The sequence below is a fragment of the Xenopus laevis genome, chromosome 3L (genome assembly GCF_017654675.1).
Source record: "Xenopus laevis strain J_2021 chromosome 3L, Xenopus_laevis_v10.1, whole genome shotgun sequence".
NCBI lineage: Eukaryota > Metazoa > Chordata > Amphibia > Anura > Pipidae > Xenopus > Xenopus laevis.
Window position 1 is genome coordinate 58,618,659 of NC_054375.1, and position 24,911 is coordinate 58,643,569.

General features: G+C 37.0%; 1 protein-coding gene across 4 annotated transcripts in view; it reads left to right on the forward strand.

Annotated features, from left to right (window-relative positions):
• The window catches only part of LOC108711038 (dynein heavy chain 3, axonemal), a 555,753-nt gene that overhangs the window by 420,645 nt on the left and 110,197 nt on the right, over positions 1-24,911 (forward strand). For all 4 annotated transcript variants that reach the window (XM_018252361.2, XM_041586281.1, XM_041586280.1 and 1 more), the window contains 2 exons: positions 10,724-10,882; positions 14,406-14,513. In XM_018252361.2, the coding sequence (XP_018107850.1) occupies positions 10,724-10,882; positions 14,406-14,513 (267 nt within the window). The remainder of the gene's footprint in view (positions 1-10,723; positions 10,883-14,405; positions 14,514-24,911) is intronic.

The following is a 24,911-nucleotide window of genomic DNA, read 5'->3' on the forward strand; positions in this document are numbered from 1 at the left end:
AGGGTGAACTGATTGGTAGGAAGTAATTTGTGTTTACCTTCTCTAGTGTTATCTTCTATGAATGATTTTAGATGATCTGATATTGCAGTTCAACTCTTACAAATACATTAAAGCTGTGCATAATACAGAAATATTTTGGTTTCTGTAAATCACGTCATTATAAAATCCATACATTAACTAATGAATAACCAGCAGTCTTTTTGTTAAATTTGTTTTTTAGTACAGGTATCAGATCCCTTATCATTTTGAAAAATTATTTTCTTTTTCTCTGTAGTAATAAAATAGAGAATTTTACTTACCTACTTGACGTAAATTCCTTTTCTTCTAGTCCCGACATGTCAGTACACATGGGCATTGCCCCTCCCAGACCTGGAAGTAGGACCTATAACATAGCCAAGTATATAACCACAGTTATACTTTTGCCATAGCAGTACAGTAACCACAATAAATAATAGGGATGGGAAACCCTGTACTGACATGTCGGGACTAGAAGAAAAGGAATTTACATCAAGTAGGTAAGTAAAATGATCTATTTCTTCTACGTCCCTCCATGTCAGTACACATGGGATCTACCAAGCCATGCCCTGAAAACAAGGGGTGGGAATAACCAACATAAGGAAAAAACTAAACTGATGCTAAGGAGGGCCTGAGGAAGGCCAGCATCACATCCATCCAACAGGGGAGCTGATAAAATCTCCTGAAAAAAGAAGATAAAATGCACAAGAACAACATGTCCTAGGACATGGTAAATGACTGACATCAAGAGCTACAAAACCAACCACTAAATTACAGAGACCGGCACTTGAGGATCAAGCATTGCAGGTTAAGAATAACCATATTCTGCTTAAAAAGGTTCCCTCAGCGACTAGAGGGATACCTGCAATATGGTTATCTGACAAAACCCCACCTGGGGAAGAACAAAAATCCTGCAACTGTTAAAACAAAAGGTGCCCTAGGACACAACCAGAAAGATGGCAATGGCCATCTCAGAACTAAAACACCCTAGAAACCACCAGGAAATCAATCAGATCAGAAACTAAACACATCTTGGATGCATCTATCACCAGTGCTGGAGAAATACGCGATCCTCAGCAATAGCAAGTGGCCCTAAAAAGACTTGGCCCACATTAGCCTAGTCCTGCAGCTTAATGGAAGCAGCTCAAACCAGTGCTGACCGGAGTCAACTCCACACCAGAGATCAGCCCAAGATCCACCAACTCCATGCTAATAATACCTAATGAAGACTTAACTAAATGAATACCAACTCTGGGTTATCCTAAATCAGCATATCATTGTAACTATTGTAGAGCCATGCTGGTACAGCCCAGTAGCTCCACCAACCACCAATGTAAATTGGGCATACAACAGCACAAGGATAAGCTGCTGAACCAACCAATGTGACTTAAGATATGCTGTTGCCCCAGCCAACTGCTACACAAGCAAGCAATGGGACCCAAGCCAATTACAGTTCTAGAAAACACCCACAAAAGCCAATGCCACTACATCTCAAGCTGCACAATGCTACAGTTTATGCAAAAACTGAACCAAACCTGTGACCATACATAGAAGCTACTGAGTCCAATAGGCTACTGAACCAGCCAACAGCTGGGGTCACAATCCAAAATCAGGCATGCCAGAAGCTTATAGCCTACAAACACTGGTACCAACCAGCAATGAAGCACAATCCACTGGCCAGCCACCATACATGCAAACTAGTGGTGGACCAGCCAGCTATTATGTATTCCAACATAGATTTGCAAGGCCATTGTCACACTAGCAGGCCAAGATGCCCGTCTGCTGAAGTGTTTGCAAAACACAAGAGTGTAATACACAAGCAATGGTACATAAGCCAGCTATTGTGAATGCCACCCTTGGGGACAAGGTCACCAACTGCACTGGCACCTGACACAAAAGTCAATTTCCATACATGCAACAACGGAGCACAAGCCAGTTGTTGAACTTGCAAAACCCTGGTCCACAAGCCAGCCTTATTGATAATAAGCAGTGGCATACAAAACCAAAAACAATGCATGTAAGGCAGAAGCAAAGGTTAGCTGTAAGCTGACAACATATGACCAACCTCAGCTCCTGAATATATCAGCAACAAAATTAGCTATGGGCTGTGAAACTCAGAGCAAACACCAGCTGATGGTACAACCCATTTTAGATCCAACCAAATAGTCAATCATGCCTACTGCTGGTGTAACCAGAACCGTGCCTGCAAGGATTGTAGACAAGACATAACCAATGACTGTTGTCCTGCCAAGGATTTCCGCAAGGCAAACAGACATGCCCACCAAGGGCCACAGCAAGAATAGTAACAATGACTATCAGCCGCCACAGCCTGGCTGGTGGCCTATGCACCATAGGTCACAGCAAAGACTGGCAGCCACAAGCCCCCAAGGACCATAATAAAAACTAGCGGCCACCTGCCCAAGAACCCTGGTAAAAGGCAAGCAAACACCTAAGTTAAGGGCCATGAAAACAGGCCTGCAGCCATAATAACCCTGGTAAAAGGACAACCAAACAAATGTGCCAAGGGTAAAAGACCACATGAGCCAAAGGCTCATGCAACAGGCCAGCCGAACAAGGGCCCTTGTAAAAGGTCAGCAGACCCAGGAGCCAAGGGCCATGGTAAAAAGCCATGGACCAAAACAAGGGCTCTAACCTAAGCAAAGGGCCATAATGAAAGCCAGAGGCCACACAAACCCAGCTCCCTGGCGAGATGTCCGAGGCCACACAAAGGGCCAATCATGTTAAGGTGCCAATAGACATAACAGTAAGTGTCCTTCAATCTACCAACAGTTAAAGAAGGGAAACCTACAGTCACAAAAACTCAGTAGATATAGTATAACTACAACTGAGCTCCCAACAAAAACCACCAGATGGGAATAGAATATAGAAGGCCTACATCACACAAAAAGACGCCATATAAATCGGAAAACACTGCCTGTTAAGTGTGGAAACATCATAGGAAAAAATGGGGCACAATGCTGCAACAGCAGAACAAACCCCTAGCCGGTCCCCGAAATACCAGGTGTAATAAGAGCACACTTGACTACTGTGTCTGCACAGAGAACTTGGGCTCACAAACCGAAGACCAAAGATGACATCAATACAAGAAGTCAGAGGAACACCTAACCAGATAAAATGCGCTAGACAGTAGGAATAATCCAGTCAGATCCTTTGTGGCAGACTGCTTCTTAGGAGCAGACTCAGGGGCGTAACTACAGAGGAAGCAGACCCTGCGGCTGCAGGTGGGCCCAAAAGGTATAGGGACCCATGAGGCCCAAATAAGGAGCAATTTCAATATGTATTGGAAAAAAAAGCACAACCTCTGGATATGTTAGGGGCCCTAAAATGAATTTGCTGTGGGGCCCAATGACTCAGGTTACAATATTGAGCAGACTCAATGTTAAGTAAAGAAGGGGATACCATACTGCTTCAGCAGTGCAAGCCTCCAGCCAACCCTGCAAGCACCCTGTGTAATAAAAGGCAAATATAACCTCTGTGTCTGCACAGAGGAAAACAGAAACAACAGTAGCAAACTGAGGAGTATCTGCACCTTACCTGATAGCAATGAAAAGTCCGCAGGATGGAAACTTCAGCTAGAACCCTGATAGCTTTCAGCTGAGGGACATAATTAGCTTATTAACATGCAGACTTCCCAGTGTAATGAATGTTTCAAACACACCGTGGATACTGATACTTACCGGATACAGGTACAACCCTGCTTCAGCAGATTCACCAGCCAGTACTGCAAGTACCCTGTGTAACTACATTTTGAACAGAGGACTCCAGCTCACAACATACAACTTCATATAATATAAGAAGGAACACAGGCAGCTTACCAGATAGCTCAGACTTGTCAGCAGGAATATCCAGTCCAGTGGCACACTGCTTGTTAAGAGCAGACTCATAAGAAAGGAAGGAGGTGCCATACTGCTTGAGCACATGAGCCAATATAACCTTTGTGTCAAGAGGATGCAGGTTCACCCATACAAAACATTTATTAAATATTAATATTAAACAGCAATAGCAAAGGGGCCAAAAGGAACACCTGCACCTTACCAGATAGTGACTAGTTAGCTGGATGGAAACTCCAGTCAAAGCCCTGATAGCTTTCAGCTGAGGGACATATTAAGCTTATTAACATACAGACTTCCCAGTGAAATTAATGTTTCAAACACACAATGGATACTGAGAAATCAAACTCACCGGATTCAGGTACCAAACTGCTTAGGCAGAGGGATTCACCAGCCAGTACTTAAGTACCTTGTGTAACAAGAGCCAATACTGTAGCCAATACTGCATTTTGCACAGAGGACGCCAGCTCACAACATAAGACTTCAGATAATACAAGAAGTCAGAGGAACACAGGCACCTTACCAGATAGCTCAGGCTTGTAAGCAGGAATATTCAGACAGGTGGAACACTGCTTAAGAGCAGACTCATAAGAAGGAAGGAGGTGCCATACTGCTTGATCAGTGCAACCTCTAGCCCTTCCTGGAGGTGCCTTAGTGCACAGAGGATGCAGGTTCACCCATACAAAGCTTAAAATATTTAACAGCAATAGCAATGGGTCGAAGGCACACCCTGCACCTTATCAGAGAGTGACTAATTAGCTGGATGGAAACTCCAGCCAAAGCCCCAATAGCTCTCAGCTGAGGGACATAATTAGCTAATTAGCATGCAGACCTCCCAGTGTACTGAGCATTTTTAAAAAACACACAGTAGATAATGAAGAATCATACTCACCAGCTTGAGGCTGTTATAACTAGCCCATATGCATACCCATGGCCCTTTTGCAGAAGTTCTGTAGAGTTCTGTAAAGCCTCACATAACTCAAAAGAAAAGGGGAGTCCAAAAAGCTCACAGGTAACAATGTGGGAAGCCCACACCTATGTCTGTTCCCAAAAAAAGCACTAGATTGAGTCTTGTGCCTCGTTGGGCATATAGCAGGGGGGCTATTTTAGCACAGGGCTAGGACCATGGATATGCCCACACCTGCACTTCTTCCCAATAAGCGATAATTTACAAATTATGCGTTTTGAGGCACAGGTAAATTCTTCTCCATTACCTGGGAATCATCCCTCTGTGTCCACACCGAGGTAAAAAATAAGCAAAAAATACAAAAGAAAAAACAAAAACTGTGTTTGATTTCTCTCAAAATTCACCAAAAAAAAAAAAAGTGAGGAGGGAGATCCTACCTCCCTGTCCAGTAGGACAAAAAATAACTGTGGTGAGGAGGAAGTCATGTGGTCTTATAGGTCATGATTCATTTTGATTGGCTATGTTATAGGTCCTACCTCCAGGTCTGGGAGGGGCAATGCCCATGTGTACTGACATGGAGGGACGTAGAAGAAGCAGTAGCTTGTACTTGATGTTAACTAAACTGCATGACTCCATATTGGTGGCAAAATAATCCAATAGGGTTTATTTAATGTTTAAATGTTTTTCAGCCAACTTAAGGCATGGAGATAAAATCATGGAAAGATCCCTTATCTGGAAATACCCAGGCATAATAGATAACTGTATTGTCAATACAATACCTGTATTGTAACATAGCAAGAAATTTTTTCCCTTCAACATTTGTTTATTATGACTTGTTATAGACCATTTTAGAATGTGAAAAAATTGCATAAATGCAATGTTATCATGTTTTATCAGAAAACTTATTTTACATGAATCTTAGAGATGCTCTGTGACTGTCTGTGAATAGTGATGGGTGAATTTATGCGCCAGGCGTGTCTGTAGTCGCTGTTCAGTGCAAATGTTATTCGCAATCTAATCGCAATGTAATTGTGTTCATGTGACTTTGCTATCAGTGTTGGGAGAAGAAGGTGTATGTACAACTTTTTCAGAAAGATATTCGTGGAGCAATTCCACCGTTCGCATTGCGTACGTTTTTTCGCTATTCTTCATGTAATTTAAAAATGTGGTCAAGTTATATGTGGTAAAGATATATGTCAGCATATTTTTTATATGTGGTAAAGGTATATGGTTATTAGTTTTTTTCCAGTGAAAACATCTTTCATTGCGACTCATCTTATTTTTGCGTTTGCTACTGTTTTGTGCTTATGTTATATATCTGTGCGAAAAATATTGCATTCCGCTTAGCGCAAATATACTCACAAAAGTGCGAATGCGTGCTGCGATAACGCCAAATATTACATTTGGGGGAAAGAACCCTATAATTACCACACAATATGCAGTAGGAGATTTAATAAAGAGCAACATAATGACCTGGCTGGCCAATATAAATACTCATTCAGGTTACTATTCATATGTTTAAAGGAAAACTAAAGCCTAACTAAAGAAGTAGGCTAGAAATGTACATTATGTTTTGGGCTTCTATACCAGCCCAAGGCAACCAAAGCTCTTTAGCAGTAAAGATCTGTGTCTCCAAAGATGCCCCAGTAGCTCCCCATCTTCTTTTCTGCTGATTCACTGCACATGCTCTGTGCTGCTGTCACTTACTGAACTTAGGGACTCACTCACAATATACAGTACATATAGAATATAAATGTCACAATTTAAGGCTGATTAGTAATTAATACAGATAATTACTACATGGCAGCTCAGTAACCAGTGCAATTAGCATCAGAATATAATAATCAGCCTTGTAGCATGACAGACAAACTTAATTTGCTGCTTGATAATTTGCAATAACCCCTATGCTTAGCTTCTCAACAGCTGCTCAGAGCCCACTGAGCATGTGAGTGTCGCAGACACTTTTCAAGATGGTGACTCCCTGTAACAAGTTTGAAGTCCTGGATCATTGCTGCTATTGACAAGCTGAAACTATAGGCTGGTACAATAAGTTCAGTATATAATATATGGCATTTTAAACAATATACATTTTTAGGGTTTAGTTCTCCTTTAGACAGTTGGTCCAACTGTAACTGCTGTTTGCAGATGGACCACTTGTCATCGAATTGTACTGAAGTTAGATGAAGTCATGATTTGACTGGCCAAAATGACCCAGATAGTCAAAACTATTCGATGTTAGAGTAATAGGGTGATTCGTGGTATCCAACAGGCATCCCAAGGACACATGTTCAACTGCAGAGCACAAAAGAAAATGTTTATTTGATTAAAATGCATTGTATCACCCTATCATCAACATAAAATCTAACAGATCTGAATGATAATAATTACAGCTATTCAGCATGTAATCAACTTTAAAAAGTTAGTCTTAGTATGTTTAGTTCATGTATAGACTAGTGAGGCATTTTGTGATGTATTATTCAATAGCAAGTAGGGCAGACATTGCAAATCTATAACTTAGATGCTCTTTTTTTCAAGATGGATTTCACATAACAGTTTCCTTTCTTATGTTTAAAAAAAGGGTGTTTTTTTGCAGAATTTCTGTCTGCAAAAGTTATTTTCTGTTTTAAAACAGTTCTTAATGTGAAATGGGAACAACAAAGACATTACATCCAGAAATATCTCATAGTTTGCAACTGACACCTATTGTGATGTGCAGAAAGTCTAGCAAAAACATGATGTGTTCCATGATCATTACCCTAATTTTATCTTGGCTTCTTGGTACAAGTGTGCCTCGAAGCTACAAGCCAGCATGCAGCCCAATAAAAGAACAGATGCATGTTCAGAGTGAGGGTTTATAGTTTTAGCAGAACATTTTGGGCATGCAGAACATTTCTTTATAATGCAGTGGCTGGAAACCTGAGGGTGCAGACATTGTTTTGGAAAAGTAAAGTAAAGCAATAAACTTATAAGTTATGTCTTAGCAATGACAATAAAGGGTTTCAGTGTCATAAATGTTTATAGAATGATGTACTTTCTTAATTTTGCGTAATGAATTTTTCCCTAACAATTTCATTGTTCATTAAATTAGCCAGTCATCCTGAATGCAGTACAATAGAAGATGTCAAAATACTCAACCCGGCAAATAAACTGCTGGCACTCTAAGTAACATTTTCATTTTAGATGAGAAAAACAAAAACATAAATACTGAATGCTATGGCATTAATTGATAAGGTCTTATTTTACTTCATTTTGTAATCCCAAGCATCATCAAAAGTGGATAGCATTCATGCTGGCACAAAAATATTTTGTATTAAATCACGCCTTATTGTCTGATATAATGACCCAAAATATAATTCTTTGATAAATGAAATTAATGAAGTCTATATTTCATGACATGCAATATGAAATATCTAAATGTAAAGGTCTTTAATAGCAGAGATGGCAGCTTTTCTTACTTCTCTTGAATACCTCTTTGGGTATAATGATTCTTTTTCTTACTATGAGCCAGATTCAATTCAGTGAGAAAAAGGTGCATGTGAAAAGTCATGGACAAGACACAATCTGAGATCCAATTTCGAATTATCTTACTGTTTATCCCATGACGACTCTATTGAAGTCTATGGGGAAAAAACTGGAACTGAATTTGGGAAAAAGTTTTTCCTCCTTGAATTTAATCTCATCCATGAGTTTTCGTGTGATAAAAATGAATTGAATCTGGTCTATGTTGTATTTTACAGAACATAAAATATTATTGACCTTTCAGATGGAATTTATGTGTATGCATTACAAGTATACTAAATGAAACAGTTTTTTAACACTCAGTTATTCAGATATAAAACTTTATTGTAAGTAGTAATCCTTCCTATCTAAAAACACCTCTCACCTATTCTGTGTATTCCTCCCTGTTCATCTTCTAACAGCAGGCAGGCATATTTTGAACCTAATGCTGTAAATCACATTTGCCTATGTTACTGTAATCTGCAAAGTTGCATAAATTCAACGTAGAAAAAGTCATTAAAGTTATTATCATCCTTTATTTATATGTCATCCTTCCCTGCCCTGGCATCACAACATCAGGTCTGTTTCATCACAAGTCAATTAACTTTCCTATGGGCGTTTTTGTATTTGTTAGAAGAAACCCACACAGACACTGGGAGAACATACAAACTCCACGTTGATAGTGCCCTGGTTGTATTAAGCTTTTATTTTCCCTAGAATAAAAAAGGACAGAACTGAATGCAGTGTGCAAACAAAAATGCATCAAGAGGTTTGCAGTTTATTTCTTGACAAAAAACCCAAATATACTATATAATCATGATTTAACAAAAATATATATAGGTTTTATAGGGCATGTGTTATGAATAAAGTACTAGAGAGGCTGACATATATGCAGAATACTGGCTATCCACCTAAAAAGCTGCATGTGAATTCTGACACATGCTGGTTTCTTACATACAGGCCAGTATTCCAGTCTTTTAATAACTGTACAGTATATAGAATGGAACAACTTCTCACTGTTTCAGTAAGTACTAAATGAATGTGGGACATACACTCTCATCTTTGAGAAAGGAAATCTACAGTACATGCAACCCGTAAATCACAGAGCAGACACAGGGATGTAGCCCAAAGGAACCATTTTACAGTACAAAGTGCATTTTACAGTACAAAGTGACTTTTATCAGTGAATACTTTTCTCATACTTGAATATCTTTTTGTAAGTCCTCCAAGGAATAGAAGATTTATACCGGAAAAAAAACGATTATTAACAGACCACCTTTTCGCTAACCTAGTGTGTGTTAACATGACTGATTCAGCTATTGGGAACAATTGGAGAAGATAGTACTAATATATAATAAGCAAAGGTTGATGTATTTTACTTAGCAGCATTACTTGAGGGAAAAAAGAAAAATGATTAAAGAAATACTAATAAAGGTATAAGACATCCAATGCTCGGACTTGTGGTTTTCCGGATTAAGGATCTTTTCATAATTTTGATCTCCATATATTAAAACATGATATAAACCCAATAGGATTGTTTTGCATCAAATAAGGATTAATTATATCTTATTTTGTATCAAGTACAAGGTACTGTTTTATTATTACATAGAACAAGAAAATATATTTTAAAATTTTGAATTATTTGATCTAAATTGAGCCTATGGGAGATAACCTTTCCATAATTAAGACCTGGATAGCAGGATTCCAGATAACAGGTGCTGTATAATTAATATCCCTTTTAGTTTCATTTAAATAAGGCTGTGGTACATACACACATAAGTCATTAAGCACCCAATATTTTATTCACTTAAACATGACCAGAACAACAGATACATGCTCATCAAACATTCCTTAACTGATGGATCCCTGCACAACAGTGTCTCTGCATCTATCTTACGTAATACAACTGTTACAGAGAAATTATTTATGCCTGGCTCAATCTTATATGTCTATCTAAGACAACCTTTCATCTTTTTCTTTACTCAAAAGCTGGTTAGTGCTTTTAACAATATTTATGTTTTTTAATAATAATATATATATATATATATATATATATATATATATATATATATATATAGGACCATATATTTGGGTAAAGTGCAATAGTTTGTCTATATAGATATTATATGAATATACAGTATTTTAGGAAGTTATTTTTATTAGCGGATCGTACAGAGAACAACTTGTGTATTTTGCATGATTAGCATTCTCTGGGCTTTGGAAACAAGTGTGTGCTTGTGCATGATACAGATTTGTGCTAAGTATGGCTCCTGTAACTTTTTTTTTTAACTGGGACCAAATATGGGGCACTGTACTTTTAGATACATTGATTTTATACTGATCCTTCAGCTGTAAAGCATCTAGATAGGTTTAGAAAAAGGACTTAGGGATTCTTCCACAATTGCATTATAATCCTTTTCACATGAATGTTGTATGTCATTTATTTTTTTAGGAAGAATGTGAACAAAAATTAAGTGTGGCGATTCCAGCATTAAATGCTGCAATTGCAGCTCTTGATACCTTAAAAGCAAGTGACATTACTCTACTAAAGACAATGCAAAATCCTCCTTCTGGAGTTCGCCTCACCTTGGCTGCAATCTGCATATTAAAGGTATTGTCATTTCCCCTCTTTTTGTGCAAAGCGCTGAGCTTTAAAAATCTTGAAAATCTTGAATATCTGGTGTAGGGATGTGTAAAATAGCCATCCCCAGTATTATTTAGCAGGAAGTTTCCCTAGTGTTATAGACACCTAACTGGGTCCTAAAATACAGTTGGGAGGGGTAACTGTTTCCTATTCCTGCTTTAAGCAAGGCCCTTGTTGTTTCTCACAGTGACCAGCAGATGACACTGTGCTAAAGTATAAAAGGCTCTGAAGCCATGCTTTCAGTGTCCATCTTGTGCTGGCTCTAGCCTGAGCAGGCAGGCAGAGCTCGAGTGGAACCTAGACAGGTCAGGTCTAGTAAGGATAAGATACTCACCTTTATAGGTCCCTCTAGGAGTGACAGACAGTCAGGATATTTAGCTGAGCAGCTTGAGGCTTCTCCGAGGATTGTGGGATGAAGATCCCGTGTACTAATTGCCCAGAAGTATGGACTAAGTGTACAGCCCTAGGGTAGAGTATTCCCCTCAGGTTCCACTTACAGAAAAGGCTGAAAGCTGGCTGTACCTCCTCAAGGCTGCATTCATTGTTCTCGTTCCTGAGGGAACTTATATTGACCAGAGGTGCTGTGAGTATTCCCTATCTAATGTACTGTGTGATCCTGCAATGTTCTCTTTGATGTACACTCCACTGAGGATTGTATATGTCCAATAAATCTGTTCTATGGTTAAGTTATAAGAACCACTGGCGCCCAATTATTTGCACCCTGAATACAGTTACAGTTGCACTACACCCTGCTTCCACATCACTGCAAAGGCTCACTCCCTAAGATTTCAAGGTCTCATCCAGAGCACATTTATTGGGAGTGGAGCTTAGAGTAAGGTGCACTCAATTTACTATAGCGCTACACTGGTAAGTGAAAAAGAATGCAAGATCTGTGTTCAAGTGTTTCCTGCATAGTAAAATGTAATCAAATATTAATTATAAAAATGTGATTCTTTATTTGCTACCCCATGTTGTATTCTTATATAAATAAACAACATTATTTATAAATAATATTCAGATGTACTGCAACAGTTCATTTACTCAATTAATGGTACACATTTCAGGTATCTACACTGTCAACCAGGAAGATCAGTGCCCATTCTTCAGTCTTTTAGCCTGACCACACAGTTGGGGTACAAACATTGTTAGTCGCTATACAGTAAATGATACACTTTTTTATTTAGTTCTGTAATGTGATGATTTCAACTTATAAACAATACTTTCATATACTATATATGAAAGACAACTGTAAAAACTTAGAGGGAAGTGCACACTGACCCACACTATCATGAAACACATTTTAACAGAATTATTGGGGACATAAAACACTACACCCACTGTTAAAAGTTTGCCAAGAGAAATAAACTGCAGGGTCACCACACGCTGTGTTATTCCCATTAGACGCAGTGTGCCTGGCTACCAACAAGTCCGAAAGGCATGAGTGCACACTGGGGTTTACTTAAAAATATAATTTTATTTTGTTACATTAAAACAGGCCAACGTTTCGGTCCAAGCCTAGGACCTTTATCAAAATGTCCTAGGCTTGGACCGAAACGTTCTCCTGTTTTAATTTTACCAAATTAAAATTATATTTTTAAGTAAACCCCAGTGTGCACTCATGCCTCTCTGACTTATATCTATAAATGTTTATATGAGTAGCACCTGGGTGGCTTTTTGATTTCATTGGAGTGCAGATCAAAATGGATTTATATATATATATATATATATATATATATATATATATATATATATATATATATATATATATACACACAGTATATATATATTGCAGATTGCATTTATTAACATAAATAAATGTCAAAGGGTTACTCACAGAAATCAGATGGGTAGTAAGCTTAAAGATATTTATAACCTAGCCATCACACATTTGCTTAAATGTACCCCAATCCAACGTCTTGATTGCTTACTAAAACACTGAAAATATTTTTCATATATTTTTTAAAGCAAAATTCACTTTACATAGGTAGGAATAGGTGCACATGTATTTAAGGCCTCAATAGGAGCACCAGCCAAATTATTACCAGACATTACCTAGAAGCAGCTAAAATAAATACTAAAGTAAAGTGGCCACTACATAAAGCTACCTTAAAAGAAATGTTCAAGTGTTTGTTCAAGTATATGTATTAATGGGTGTGGTCTCATACATATCCCATAGTAATTGGATACTGACACAGTGACATTTAACATGATGTAACAGAAGTGGTAATAAAGTTATGTCTTCTTGAACCAAGAGAATCAAGGTGTCTTTTGTGCAGTTTCTCCTGCAAAAATAGAAGCAAGATTATTTACTAAAACTTGCATTTATCTAATTTTTGGATTAAAACAAAGGCAACCTAATTCCCATCCACTAATTTAACCAGCTCAGAAAAGTCAGTGCAGGAAAAGTCTCGACAACATAGCGCGACAATTTGAATCATACAAATTTTTTGAGTTTAATGCCCGAATCATATGATTTTTTTCTATTTGTACCCTGAAAACCCAGACTTTTATGGATTATTGAACAAAAACCAGTCTAGATCATGAATTATTCAAATTGCTATTGACTTCTTCTTTTGTTGGCCACAAGCACCATCTAGTTAATGACTCATTCACTAGATGGTGCTTGTGGCCAACAAAATATCCCTGGAGCAATGAAAGAAGATGGCAGCTCAACATTCTAATGGAAAATACCCCAGGCCTGTGCATATTTTAGAGAAGTGGAGTGGTGGTCTGAGGTAGCATTGTCATTTTAGTTGCTGGGGGTGCTTCACTAGCTTCCTTAAACTCATTACTAAGAAACAGAATACTCATAATATAAGAGTAGTCTGCTACTTAATGAGTTTAAGAAAGCTAGTGATGTTCTTTGAAGGGAACATCTATAAAGAGATCCCATCTGGTGCCTTCACAGTTTTCTTGGAGACTTTTGTGCTTGAACAATAATGCTTTTGGTCACAATGTTTCAAAAGCATTGGTGTATGAATCACACAGAACAGTTAATTAACAGAGTACTCTGCATTAAATGAAAAAAGAAATGTGTTTTGTTTCACTTTAAGTATGTCACACAGTCTATTTGCGATCTTGTGTTAGACCAAGTGTCTTCTTGTCAAGCTAAATATAAAACTGAAAATCAAATAAATCTAACTTAATTGAGCCAAATCTTCAAACTGTGACATTGGTTATATGTAAACATTAAGTAATTATATCAGGAAGGATGGGTAATTACAAATAACCTTCCATGGCTTCTAAAAGAATGTAGCAACATATTTCTCAGTAAAGTGGCCTGGATTAATCTTTTGCTGTAACTGCATTTGTTTATTCAGAGGATTTTTATTTATAATGAACTTATTGTCAGTTTAATACATTATTATATTTTTTTAATAAGCTACTTACATTTTTTTATTTATTTCCTTATATAAGAGGTCAAATTTTTATTTATCTTTTATGTTTTATAGTTCTACGCTAATTTCCATAATACCTCATTTATTTCTAGGGAATTAAACCGGAGAAGAAAGTGGATCCGAATGGAAAAGCCATTGATGATTTCTGGCCAGCTTCCAAAAAAATGCTCGGCGATATGAAGTTTTTAGATTCACTAAAGGTAATGTTTAATTGCATTTTATACAGAATTGCAGACAGTAACAGAACATTACGCACAACCTTAATTATTTCCTTTTAAAATAATTGTAGTAGGAAAGTCAGTTATGATAAAATATTAGTTTATGATATTGTAACCATATATATATATATATATATATATATATATATATATATATATATATATATATATATATATATATATATATATATATATATGTTTTGTAATATACAGCACTATTTGTCCTATTAGCGCTATAAAAAGTTATACATATATGATCTGTGTGTATGTGTTTGTGTATCAACATCATCCTCTATCGATATCCGCAGTGCTTTTACATTCAGTATTTCATAATTTATATAAAACCCTTGCCAGTGGAGTTTTCAGTTTAATTTCCCATGCAAACTGGTCAACTTTGCTATTTATCAAATAAATTAATAGTATGATTTTACCTATTGGAATTGAACTTGCTAAGGAGAATTACACAAACACTGGGAAACCATGGAAATTCTATTCAAACAATGCTTCAGAACTGTATCTTAAAGCCCAGAGCCAGAGAGGCAGCAATGCTAAAACCCATTCTACTTGCTCTGGTGGTGGATGGTCAACATAAGAACCTTGCTACACCAAATCATAGTACATGAGAGTAAAGAGTAAGCATCAAAATATGCAAAAATGTTCGTTAAACTAAAAACAACATAATCAATAAATAGACCAAAGATTAAGGCTTGGGCGACCATGGACCATGAATCAACTAGCTGAGATACACTGGTTGGTTTCATCCCTACCGTGGGCAGCAGCCTCATCTCTTTTTCTCATTCCGAAGTATGGAATCAGCTCCAGCACAAACAGATTTAGTCAGATTTTGACCCAAAATGTGAAGACTCTCGGTTCTTCAGTCCTCTGTTTCCCTAGCCTAAAACAGACATACAAGAAAACACATGACCCCTTCCAGACTTATTTGACATTACAGGAATATTGACTTAAATTTAAATTTTTAAACAAAGGCTGTAAATATTCAAATGCTGGAGTAAAATAACTTCCTTTTGTAAGCTGTATTTCTTTACTTTGCAAACCTAAATCAGCAGTGAGGGTAACACTTAAAATTTGGGAAATTTCTAAAATCCTGCACAGGAGGATCATGATCAAAGTCAGTCTGCGGCCAAACTAGTATGCAGCCATAATTATATTGATGCCCATTTTCCTTTTATTCAATAATCAAAGGAATAGAAACTAGCAGATTGTCTTGGTCTGATATCAAATTAAGACTCTTGCTATCACATTAACTACACATTCTGCATCTTCCTAACTCATGAATCAAATTAAAAATCTCATTCCAACCAAATACAGCATTATGACTCTACAAATGTATACAGTCTAGACAGACTACATCAATTAGCCTGAAACAGCATGGGTTTCAAGAGAACAGATATGTAAAATAAGTTGTTTTGGCTTTACGTCAAATTTTGTTAGCAATATGTAATGCATACAATATTTATAATATATACATTTTATGTTTCAGAGCTTTGCCTTGATGTATTCAGAAATAAAATAGTTCTGTTCCAAGAAACAGTCATATATTAATTGATGGTACAAAAATGAGATTTTCTTTTCAATATCACATTGTGTTTTCAAAATGGTTCAAACTGTGAAATGAAAGGCTACAATAACAAATAACAAACCTACATAAGAATTACAACTCATTGTTTGTTCACTTTACCCATAAATACATTTACACAAAGATTTTGAAAATATATAGTATTAGATGGAAATAAAGAAGAACATTCTATAAAGAAACAGGAATGCCATTAGTCAACATTTCTAAATAAAAAGTCATTTCATACAATACTCTGGTTGCCTGTGTTGTTTCCCAAGGTTAGAGGATGCATGCTATGTTCAAAGAAAACAATTGTATAACCCGTTCATAAATCCAGAGTCAGACCGCTGACATTCCTGCATTTAAGGCTCCTATGAGTTCAGGCACATGAGTGAGTGTCAGCTTAGACACTTGCTTGTAAATCAAATGGAGACAACTTCCTGCAAATAATCATCTGTCACTGGTAAAATATGGAGAGCTTTGCCTGCCTTGCCAACCATGGACCAGAAGATAGAGAATGTCAATAACATATTGTATTACAACATTTGCTCATTTGCTGGTCTGTACTCTGCCAAACAACTGTGCAACCGTAGAACACACTGTACGACTGTTATAGGTCTCTCTTCACCTTAAAAGACAAGAGATGTCTTGTAATGTGTTAAATCTGTTGTTATTATAATTACCCTTTTGCAGTCTTTGTAGCTTGCAATGTTTTTTCAAAACAAAATGCAAGTGTGGCTGTTTTTTCTATGGTTTGAGGGGAAAGAATGCAAAGAGTTGCTTGCATTTTGTCACAGGAAGTTGTTTACAGTAGTGGTAGAGTTGCCACCTTTCTGGATGGGCCAATGACATCCTGGGGTTGGTCAATGATATCGGGGACGGGACAGTGACATTGCATGGGTGGGTCCTGGGTGGAGCTATGATGTGGCAGTTGTTGATTGGCCAATCGCCGCATCAGTGTTAGGGAATACTGCCCAGTTTTACAAATCAGGTAAACCAGACCAGGCAGGCAGTTTTGACCCAGACAGCCTTCCTGAAAACCGTGCTGTCCGGGTCAAATCCGGACAGGTGCCAACCCTAAGTCGTGGGTTTCTTCCTCAGTCTTGAATTTTGATAGAATAGCCTTGCCATGTAACAGCCATAATTATGTTGTGTCTTCTATTTGCAAAACAAGCAATATGTCAACTAATATTCAAATAGGTACAAGCAAGTATGGAGAAAAAAAGCAGCTATTTACATATAAGGATAGGAAATCTATGTTGTGCACATTACTCTATTCAGAACTTGAAAATGTATAATGGGTTTCCAGATAATGGATCCGGAAAAGAAGAGTCACCTCGCACACCCTGGCCTTCAGCAGCTCTGCCAGGTGCTCAATTACCTGGAGGGATCGGCACCCTCCTCAACCAATGGTAAGGAAAGAAAGGCAATGGCACACTGGACACGATCAAGCAGGGAAAACCCTTGCAAAGATTTATTTGCACACGATGCAACGTTTCGGGGTAGTCCCCTTTGTCAAGATGCTTGACAAAGGGGACTACCCCGAAACGTTGCATCGTGTGCAAATAAATCTTTGCAAGGGTTTTCCCTGCTTGATCGTGTCCAGTGTGCCATTGCCTTTCTTTCCTTTCCAGATAATGGATCCCATCCCTGTACCATCATACATTATGATATACTTAATAGAAAACAAAAGGATGGTAAACCCAATTTAGCAATTAGATGTACTGTATTTCTTATTTTTAAAAAACTGTTTAAGATACCCATTATCTGTAGACCAAGGACAAGAAAATCCAGAATGTTAACTTGTAATCTCATATTAACTGTCACTAGAAACAGATTATGTTGGCAGTAAGAACACCATTAATCTAACTTCTCTCTTAATCGTTACTTGGGAGCTATAGAAAGGTCAGCTTGTATTGAAATCTCTTGGTTACCATATCAATTTAAGCGTCTTAATGCAAATGTGCTGGCACCGTGCAGATATAAAGGTCTAGCTAACAATGGGAGACGTCATGGACATATAGTCTGACTATCTCAGGTCAGCAAAGGACTAGCACTGCCTTGATTTATCTTTTAGTAACTGAATTTTTCTCACAGGCAAATGTTCTGAAAGCTTGCTATGATTTTATTAGTTAGCCAATAAAGGTATCACCTTTATACCACTTTGTTATTTTTTATTTCAAAAGGGTTGCCCTGTAACATTCTCACAGACAGAGTGACGGATACGGGATGTATCATGCCATAATACAATTAATTATAACATTGACCTCTGATCTCTTAATTGTATTAGTAACAAGGCAGAAATTGAAGAAGCAATGCTGTAAAATGCGGTGTATACACGGTACCTCCAAACTTTTTATTGTGCGGGGAAAAAAAACGTATTTACATGCCTGACAAAGATAGTGTTTCAGAGCTATATATACTGGGACAAGTTGGGTGCCTATACATGCAGTTTTTGGGGGAATTAGCAATGGTAGGCAGGTCAGCAGAGGATCAGGAACTAAAAGACAGGGACACCACTTCTTCAGGCAAAGACATGTTTATTTGCAGGCAGCCTTTTTGCAACATAAACTCCTAGGAACACAGTTCATGAGCATTTCACCATCACACATTCACCACTGGTTTCTAGCCTGGCTCACCTTTTGGCAGTACCACACCTCCCTCCAGCACAAGGAGGTGTCCAGGCATACTGAAGTGCAGTCCCACACGTCTTTTATTTGCTGCTCACTTGTAGCCTATTCAAACCTCTACCTGTAGCTGGGCAGCTGCAAAACACTCAATTGAGCATGGAATGGAAGGTCCACCCTGCTCTCCTCCATTCACTCCAGGGACCCATTTATCCAGCTTTTCCTGACCCATTACACAAACACAGCCATGCTTGCTGCAACACTATATATTCTCCCCAGAGTTAAAGGAGACATATAGGATAAATGAAAAAACCCTAATTTTGTAGGCAATTATAAGTAATATATGATGTTGATTGTACATGGTGCTAAAAATTAATATTATCTTTAAAAATAGCCCCTATATTGGAGTTCCCTATAGATGTTCTCTGGTCCTTGTCTGTGTTTAAAATGAGGGGTGGGCATGTCCTAATGGTCCCTGCGAGACACACATTAGGAGGGGAACAGCCAATCACAGCCCTGCGGTCACACAAGCACAGACATGCTTCAGTTCCCTATCAGGTCCTGCTTGCTTCTGATTGGTTCCTGTCCTACAGTGCAGTGAGCTGAGAGCCACCGGCTCCCCTGCACAGCCTGGGAATTCAGGGAGCAGGAAGTAGAAGAGAAGGGAGTAGTGATGGGTGAATTTCTCCCGTTTCGATTCACCAAAAAACTAACGAATTTCCCTCAAAATTTGTGAAATCCACAAGTTTTCACGAAAAAATCGAGCAATTTGAAAATTTTCACAAAAATCGAACAATTCAAGTGTTTTCACAAAAAAATCAAGCAATATGAACGTTTTCACTGAAAAATTTAGCAATTCACATGTTTTCACTAAAATCTAGCAATTCGAACATTTTTACTAAAAAATTGAGCAACTCGAATGTTTTCACAAAAAAATCGGAAGCAATTCGACAGTTTTTATGGAAAAATTGAGCAATTTGAAAGTTTTCACAAAAAAATCGGAAATTGACGATGGCGAATTTTCATCCGCAAATTTTCATGGGGATTAACGAATTTATTAGCTAGTGGCAAAACGTGGAAATTCACTGCGAATTCGTGCCAGGCGAATTTATTCACCCATCACTAGAAGGGAGGGATTATAAGGGTTTTTGCAGAAATATTCAATAAATCAGCCTGAAACACTACTTTTTAAAGCACAATTCTTCTATATCTACACACTGGTACATTCTTATTTTTTACACAAATTTTTTTGGAAACCCTTTATCCAGCAAGCTCCAAATTACAGAAAGGCTGTCTCCCATAGACCCCATTTTATCCAAATCTATGTTTTTAAAAATGATTTCTCTTTTCTCTGTAATAATAAAAACAGAACCATGTACAGGTATAGGATCCCTTATCCGGAAACCCGATATCCAGAAAGCTCAGAATTACGGAATGACTCCATTTTATCCAAATAATCCAAATTTTTGTACTTGATCCAAACTAAAATATAATTAATCCTTATTGGAAGCAAACCCAGCCTATTCCCTGCACAGCCTGGGAATTCAGGGAGCAGGAAGTAGAAGAGAAGGGAGTAGTGATGGGTGAATTTCTCCCGTTTCGATTCACCAAAAAACTAACGAATTTCCCTCAAAATTTGTGAAATCCACAAGTTTTCACGAAAAAATCGAGCAATTTGAAAATTTTCACAAAAATCGAACAATTCAAGTGTTTTCACAAAAAAATCAAGCAATATGAACGTTTTCACTGAAAAATTTAGCAATTCACATGTTTTCACTAAAATCTAGCAATTCGAACATTTTTACTAAAAAATCGAGCAACTTGAATGTTTTCACAAAAAAATCGGAAGCAATTCGACAGTTTTTATGGAAAAATTGAGCAATTTGAAAGTTTTCACAAAAAAATCGGAAATTGACGATGGCGAATTTTCATCCGCAAATTTTCATGGGGATTAACGAATTTATTAGCTAGTGGCAAAACGTGGAAATGCACTGCGAATTCGTGCCAGGCGAATTTATTCACCCATCACTAGAAGGGAGGGATTATAAGGGTTTTTGCAGAAATATTCAATAAATCAGCCTGAAACACTACTTTTTAAAGCACAATTCTTCTATATCTACACACTGGTACATTCTTATTTTTTACACAAATTTTTTTGGAAACCCTTTATCCAGCAAGCTCCAAATTACAGAAAGGCTGTCTCCCATAGACCCCATTTTATCCAAATCTATGTTTTTAAAAATGATTTCCCTTTTCTCTGTAATAATAAAAACAGAACCATGTACAGGTATAGGATCCCTTATCCGGAAACCCGATATCCAGAAAGCTCAGAATTACGGAATGACTCCATTTTATCCAAATAATCCAAATTTTTGTACTTGATCCAAACTAAAATATAATTAATCCTTATTGGAAGCAAACCCAGCCTATTGGTTTTACATGATTTCCTGGTAGAAGATCCAAATTATGGAAAGACCCATTATCCAGAAAACCCAGGTCCCCGAGCATTCTGGATAACTGGTGCAATACCTGTACTGCAATATGAGTTCTACCAGCACATTTTCTTCTTTATATTGTAACAAATCTGAAAAAGATAAAACACCTTTACCCAATTTCTTTTTATCTTTTGTATTAGAATATGATTATGTCCAGAAAGTAGGGTGTTCATTTGCTGTCATTCATCTTTCACCCCTTTATCTCTAAATATTAGAAAGAAATCAACTAAAATTGGTATATTTTGCTAGAGATTATACCAATGCCAAAGATTTTAGTTCTGTGCCATACTGTAAATGTGCCACTTTATACCTAACCTTTGCATTTTATTTCCTGTAAGGATTCATGAACTATATTAAATATGATTTAGATCTACATATAAATGTAAAGAATAAACATTTAAATGCATTACTGAATCTGATTAGGATAAAATAATTGCATCCATTATTAATTCTATAAAGAGAAGTTTAAATATTTTGTGTCATTCTGTGATATAGTTATATCCATTCTTTTCTCAAAATATACAGTACCTTCATGCATTCCATTCTGCTGTAACTAATTTATTAGTGGTAAAGTCCTTTTTAAGTAGCTGCTACTTTGTATTTCTTTCTTTTTAATATGCTCCATTTAAGTCTCTTTTATGTCTCTTTTGCTTTTTTTAATGTCTTTAATGTCCCTTTATGTGTTTCATCTGATATTTCTCCACAAGGTCTAAAGATAAAAATCAGAAGCAAGGTTCAAGATACAGCAAGAAAACAAGTTTCATTAACTCTTTCCTAGGTTAACTGAAGTACCTTAGAAAGTAAACTTCCTATTAATATAACCCATATACAACTATTTAGTTGGCCCAATACTTTTTTTCAGTATATTGGAGAAAGAATGTGTTAGGTTATGTGGAACTGGAACAGTTCTGATGAATTTCAGAATCACTAACATAGTATCTTGTCATACACAATGAAAGACTTGGTAACAACAAGACGGGATACCTAGGAAAAACAAAATAATATAAAAGAAAACAAATGTCAAACCTATCTGAAGTCAAACAACTTGCATGGCCTGGCACAGAATTTTGTATCACAGATATTGTAATTATCAGGTAAAGTCACTGTCACTGTAGCTACATATAAGGTTTAAAAAAATAATATATACCAACTTGATGAGGATGGTGGAAGTGTCAAATGTTTAAATCACAAATTCACAAATTGTGCGGCTGTAGACTTTAAATAAGAGCTTCAATAAAATAAAAATTGCTATGGGACTCAGAGACAACCTTATTAATGAGTAACGTTTCCAAACTGAAGCCAGGTGTTGAGGAAATCGAAAACAGAAATAGATACTTGCATGATACTTGTTGGATAAGCGTTGCAGTTATATAAGTATTGCATGGTGATTAAAGGGGCAATAAACCCTGCTGCACTACTCAACCAAACTTTACTCAGTTGGTGCTGGACTACAAATCCCAAAATTAAGTAACATATAATAAAGCTTGGGGCATGCTGGGGGCTGTAGTCCAGCAACGTCCGGGTTGTATTCTTAAAGCAATATTGCTTTAATATGCAAAAATTCCTCCAATGTGAATCCCACCTGACCTGTATCAATCTGGTTCCCTGTTCTTTGTTCCGTCAACTGGATTTTGAAGTTTAATGCAGAGTTTCCCAGCACTGAACAAGTCTGTCCTTTATTCCTATATTTGATTCCAGTATAATATAATGAAGAAAAAAATGACATAAATATCTCTATATGTAAGATAACAGTAAAATGGCTGACATGGTGCTGGGAACCAGAATTCTCATTGGTCAATTCTTTTGCATGTATAATCAAGTTTTTGCTCAGCAGCAAATTTTCTTGCATCTATAATTACATTTTCTTCTATAGAAAACTAGGGGGCACTGTAGGATGCCATTACAGCTGGGTTTACAACTAGTTGACCTAAGCTGTGGATGCAACATATATGTTACCACCTTAATACGCTGCACAGCTGGCGGTGCACTGAATCCACTATTTTGGCATTCGGTAAAAACTCTAAATCCTTTGTGAAAGATACCAAATAAATCCAAATCCTAATTTGTATATGCAAATCGAGGTTAGGAATTGAAAAAGAGAACCAAGCATGCGGTTAAAAATTTCATACTTCCTTGTTTTGTGATGAAAAGTCATGTGATTTTAAGGATTCATGTTCAGTACACCAGGCATGAGGATTTGGCCAAATACTGAAAAGAATCCTGGATTTGGTGCATCCCTAAACACGGTACATCTTAGGGGTTTATCACGATGCATACAATATTTTCTTGGTGTTACAGAATATACTGTAGTTATTAATATCCTTAGGTTCTACACTCAAAAACCCATATAACCAGCAAATCACTACTTTTAGTTGTTGGTTCTCATGAGATGCTAAGAGTTGAAATTTAGGAACAACTGAAGTGCCAGAGAATAGCACCATATTTTATTCAGTTCACTCTCAATATAAACTATATACACTCTTTTGGGTGTACACTTTGCACTACAAAAGATAACCTGCCGTAAAGCTAGCCACTGTTTCATGCCTATTTGATCCAGCTATATGCTGTTACTTTGTGAAGTAGAGTGATGAAGATTTATTCTGAATAATCTTGTGCCCAGTATCTTACTCAACGAGGACTTTAGAGGTTAAAAGGGGCAAAATAGGATGCCAATTCCATCTGCTGATCTTAAGTCCAATATCCTACTTTTCACCGGCCTTTTTTTTTTACAGATGCTAAAGTCTGTGAAGCAACAGCTCTTGTGGGATGCAGAAGCATATCCCCCTACATGTTTATAATAGGTTCCCTTTAATAAAACAAGGACATATTCATGCAGAGCTATGGTGCTTACATTCAAATATTCTATCATGAAATGAAATTCTCTCATAATTAGTTTTAACCGTAACACAAACAAATGAAATCCTTACTGCAAACAAGCACATCTGGTAGTGCCCTTTTTTAATGCCAGGCGAAATTGCATTCAGATTTCTTGTAAAGATCCTTTTTAGAGTCCCAAGTGTAACAGGTATTGACTGCCTCATTCATGGCAGAGACATAAAACTTGGATTTATTTGCGATTGCTTTTTGTGTTATGTTTGGAAGCCCCTAGAGTTTTTCTTCAGGAGAATAGGAAGTGTGTGAAGGGATTGGAAGTTATTCTTTGTCTGTAATGGACTGCTATTATACTTTATATATACGTAGAAGCCTTTGAATAAATCTTTTGTACAGTAGATATGCATATTATTTAATCAAGCAATGGATATCTTATATACAGCTTATTTTTTATCATATTTCAATTTGGAACCAAAATTCTACACTTGAAAAGATACAGTTGCGGTTTTCGTGTATTGCAGTTATATAAGCACAGTCCAGTGTGATTGAATCTGCAATTTTTTGTGAAGCCAACATCTTAAAAATGGGTTAATTGTATCTGTCTTGTATATTGTCTGTGTTATGAGAAAACCTGCAAAAGAGAGTTCGATTTACATTTCCATTTAAATGACCAAGGTCAGTGGCGTAACTAGATGTTACTGGGCCCACAGCGAATTCAATTTAGTGTCCAAAAACATCGATAGGTCTACCAATATTTCTTGAAATTGTTCTTCGAATGGATTTCTGGAAATAATAATGTATATTGCTTACTGTGATATCAATCTTGTATTTCTAGAACTGTTAATAAAAA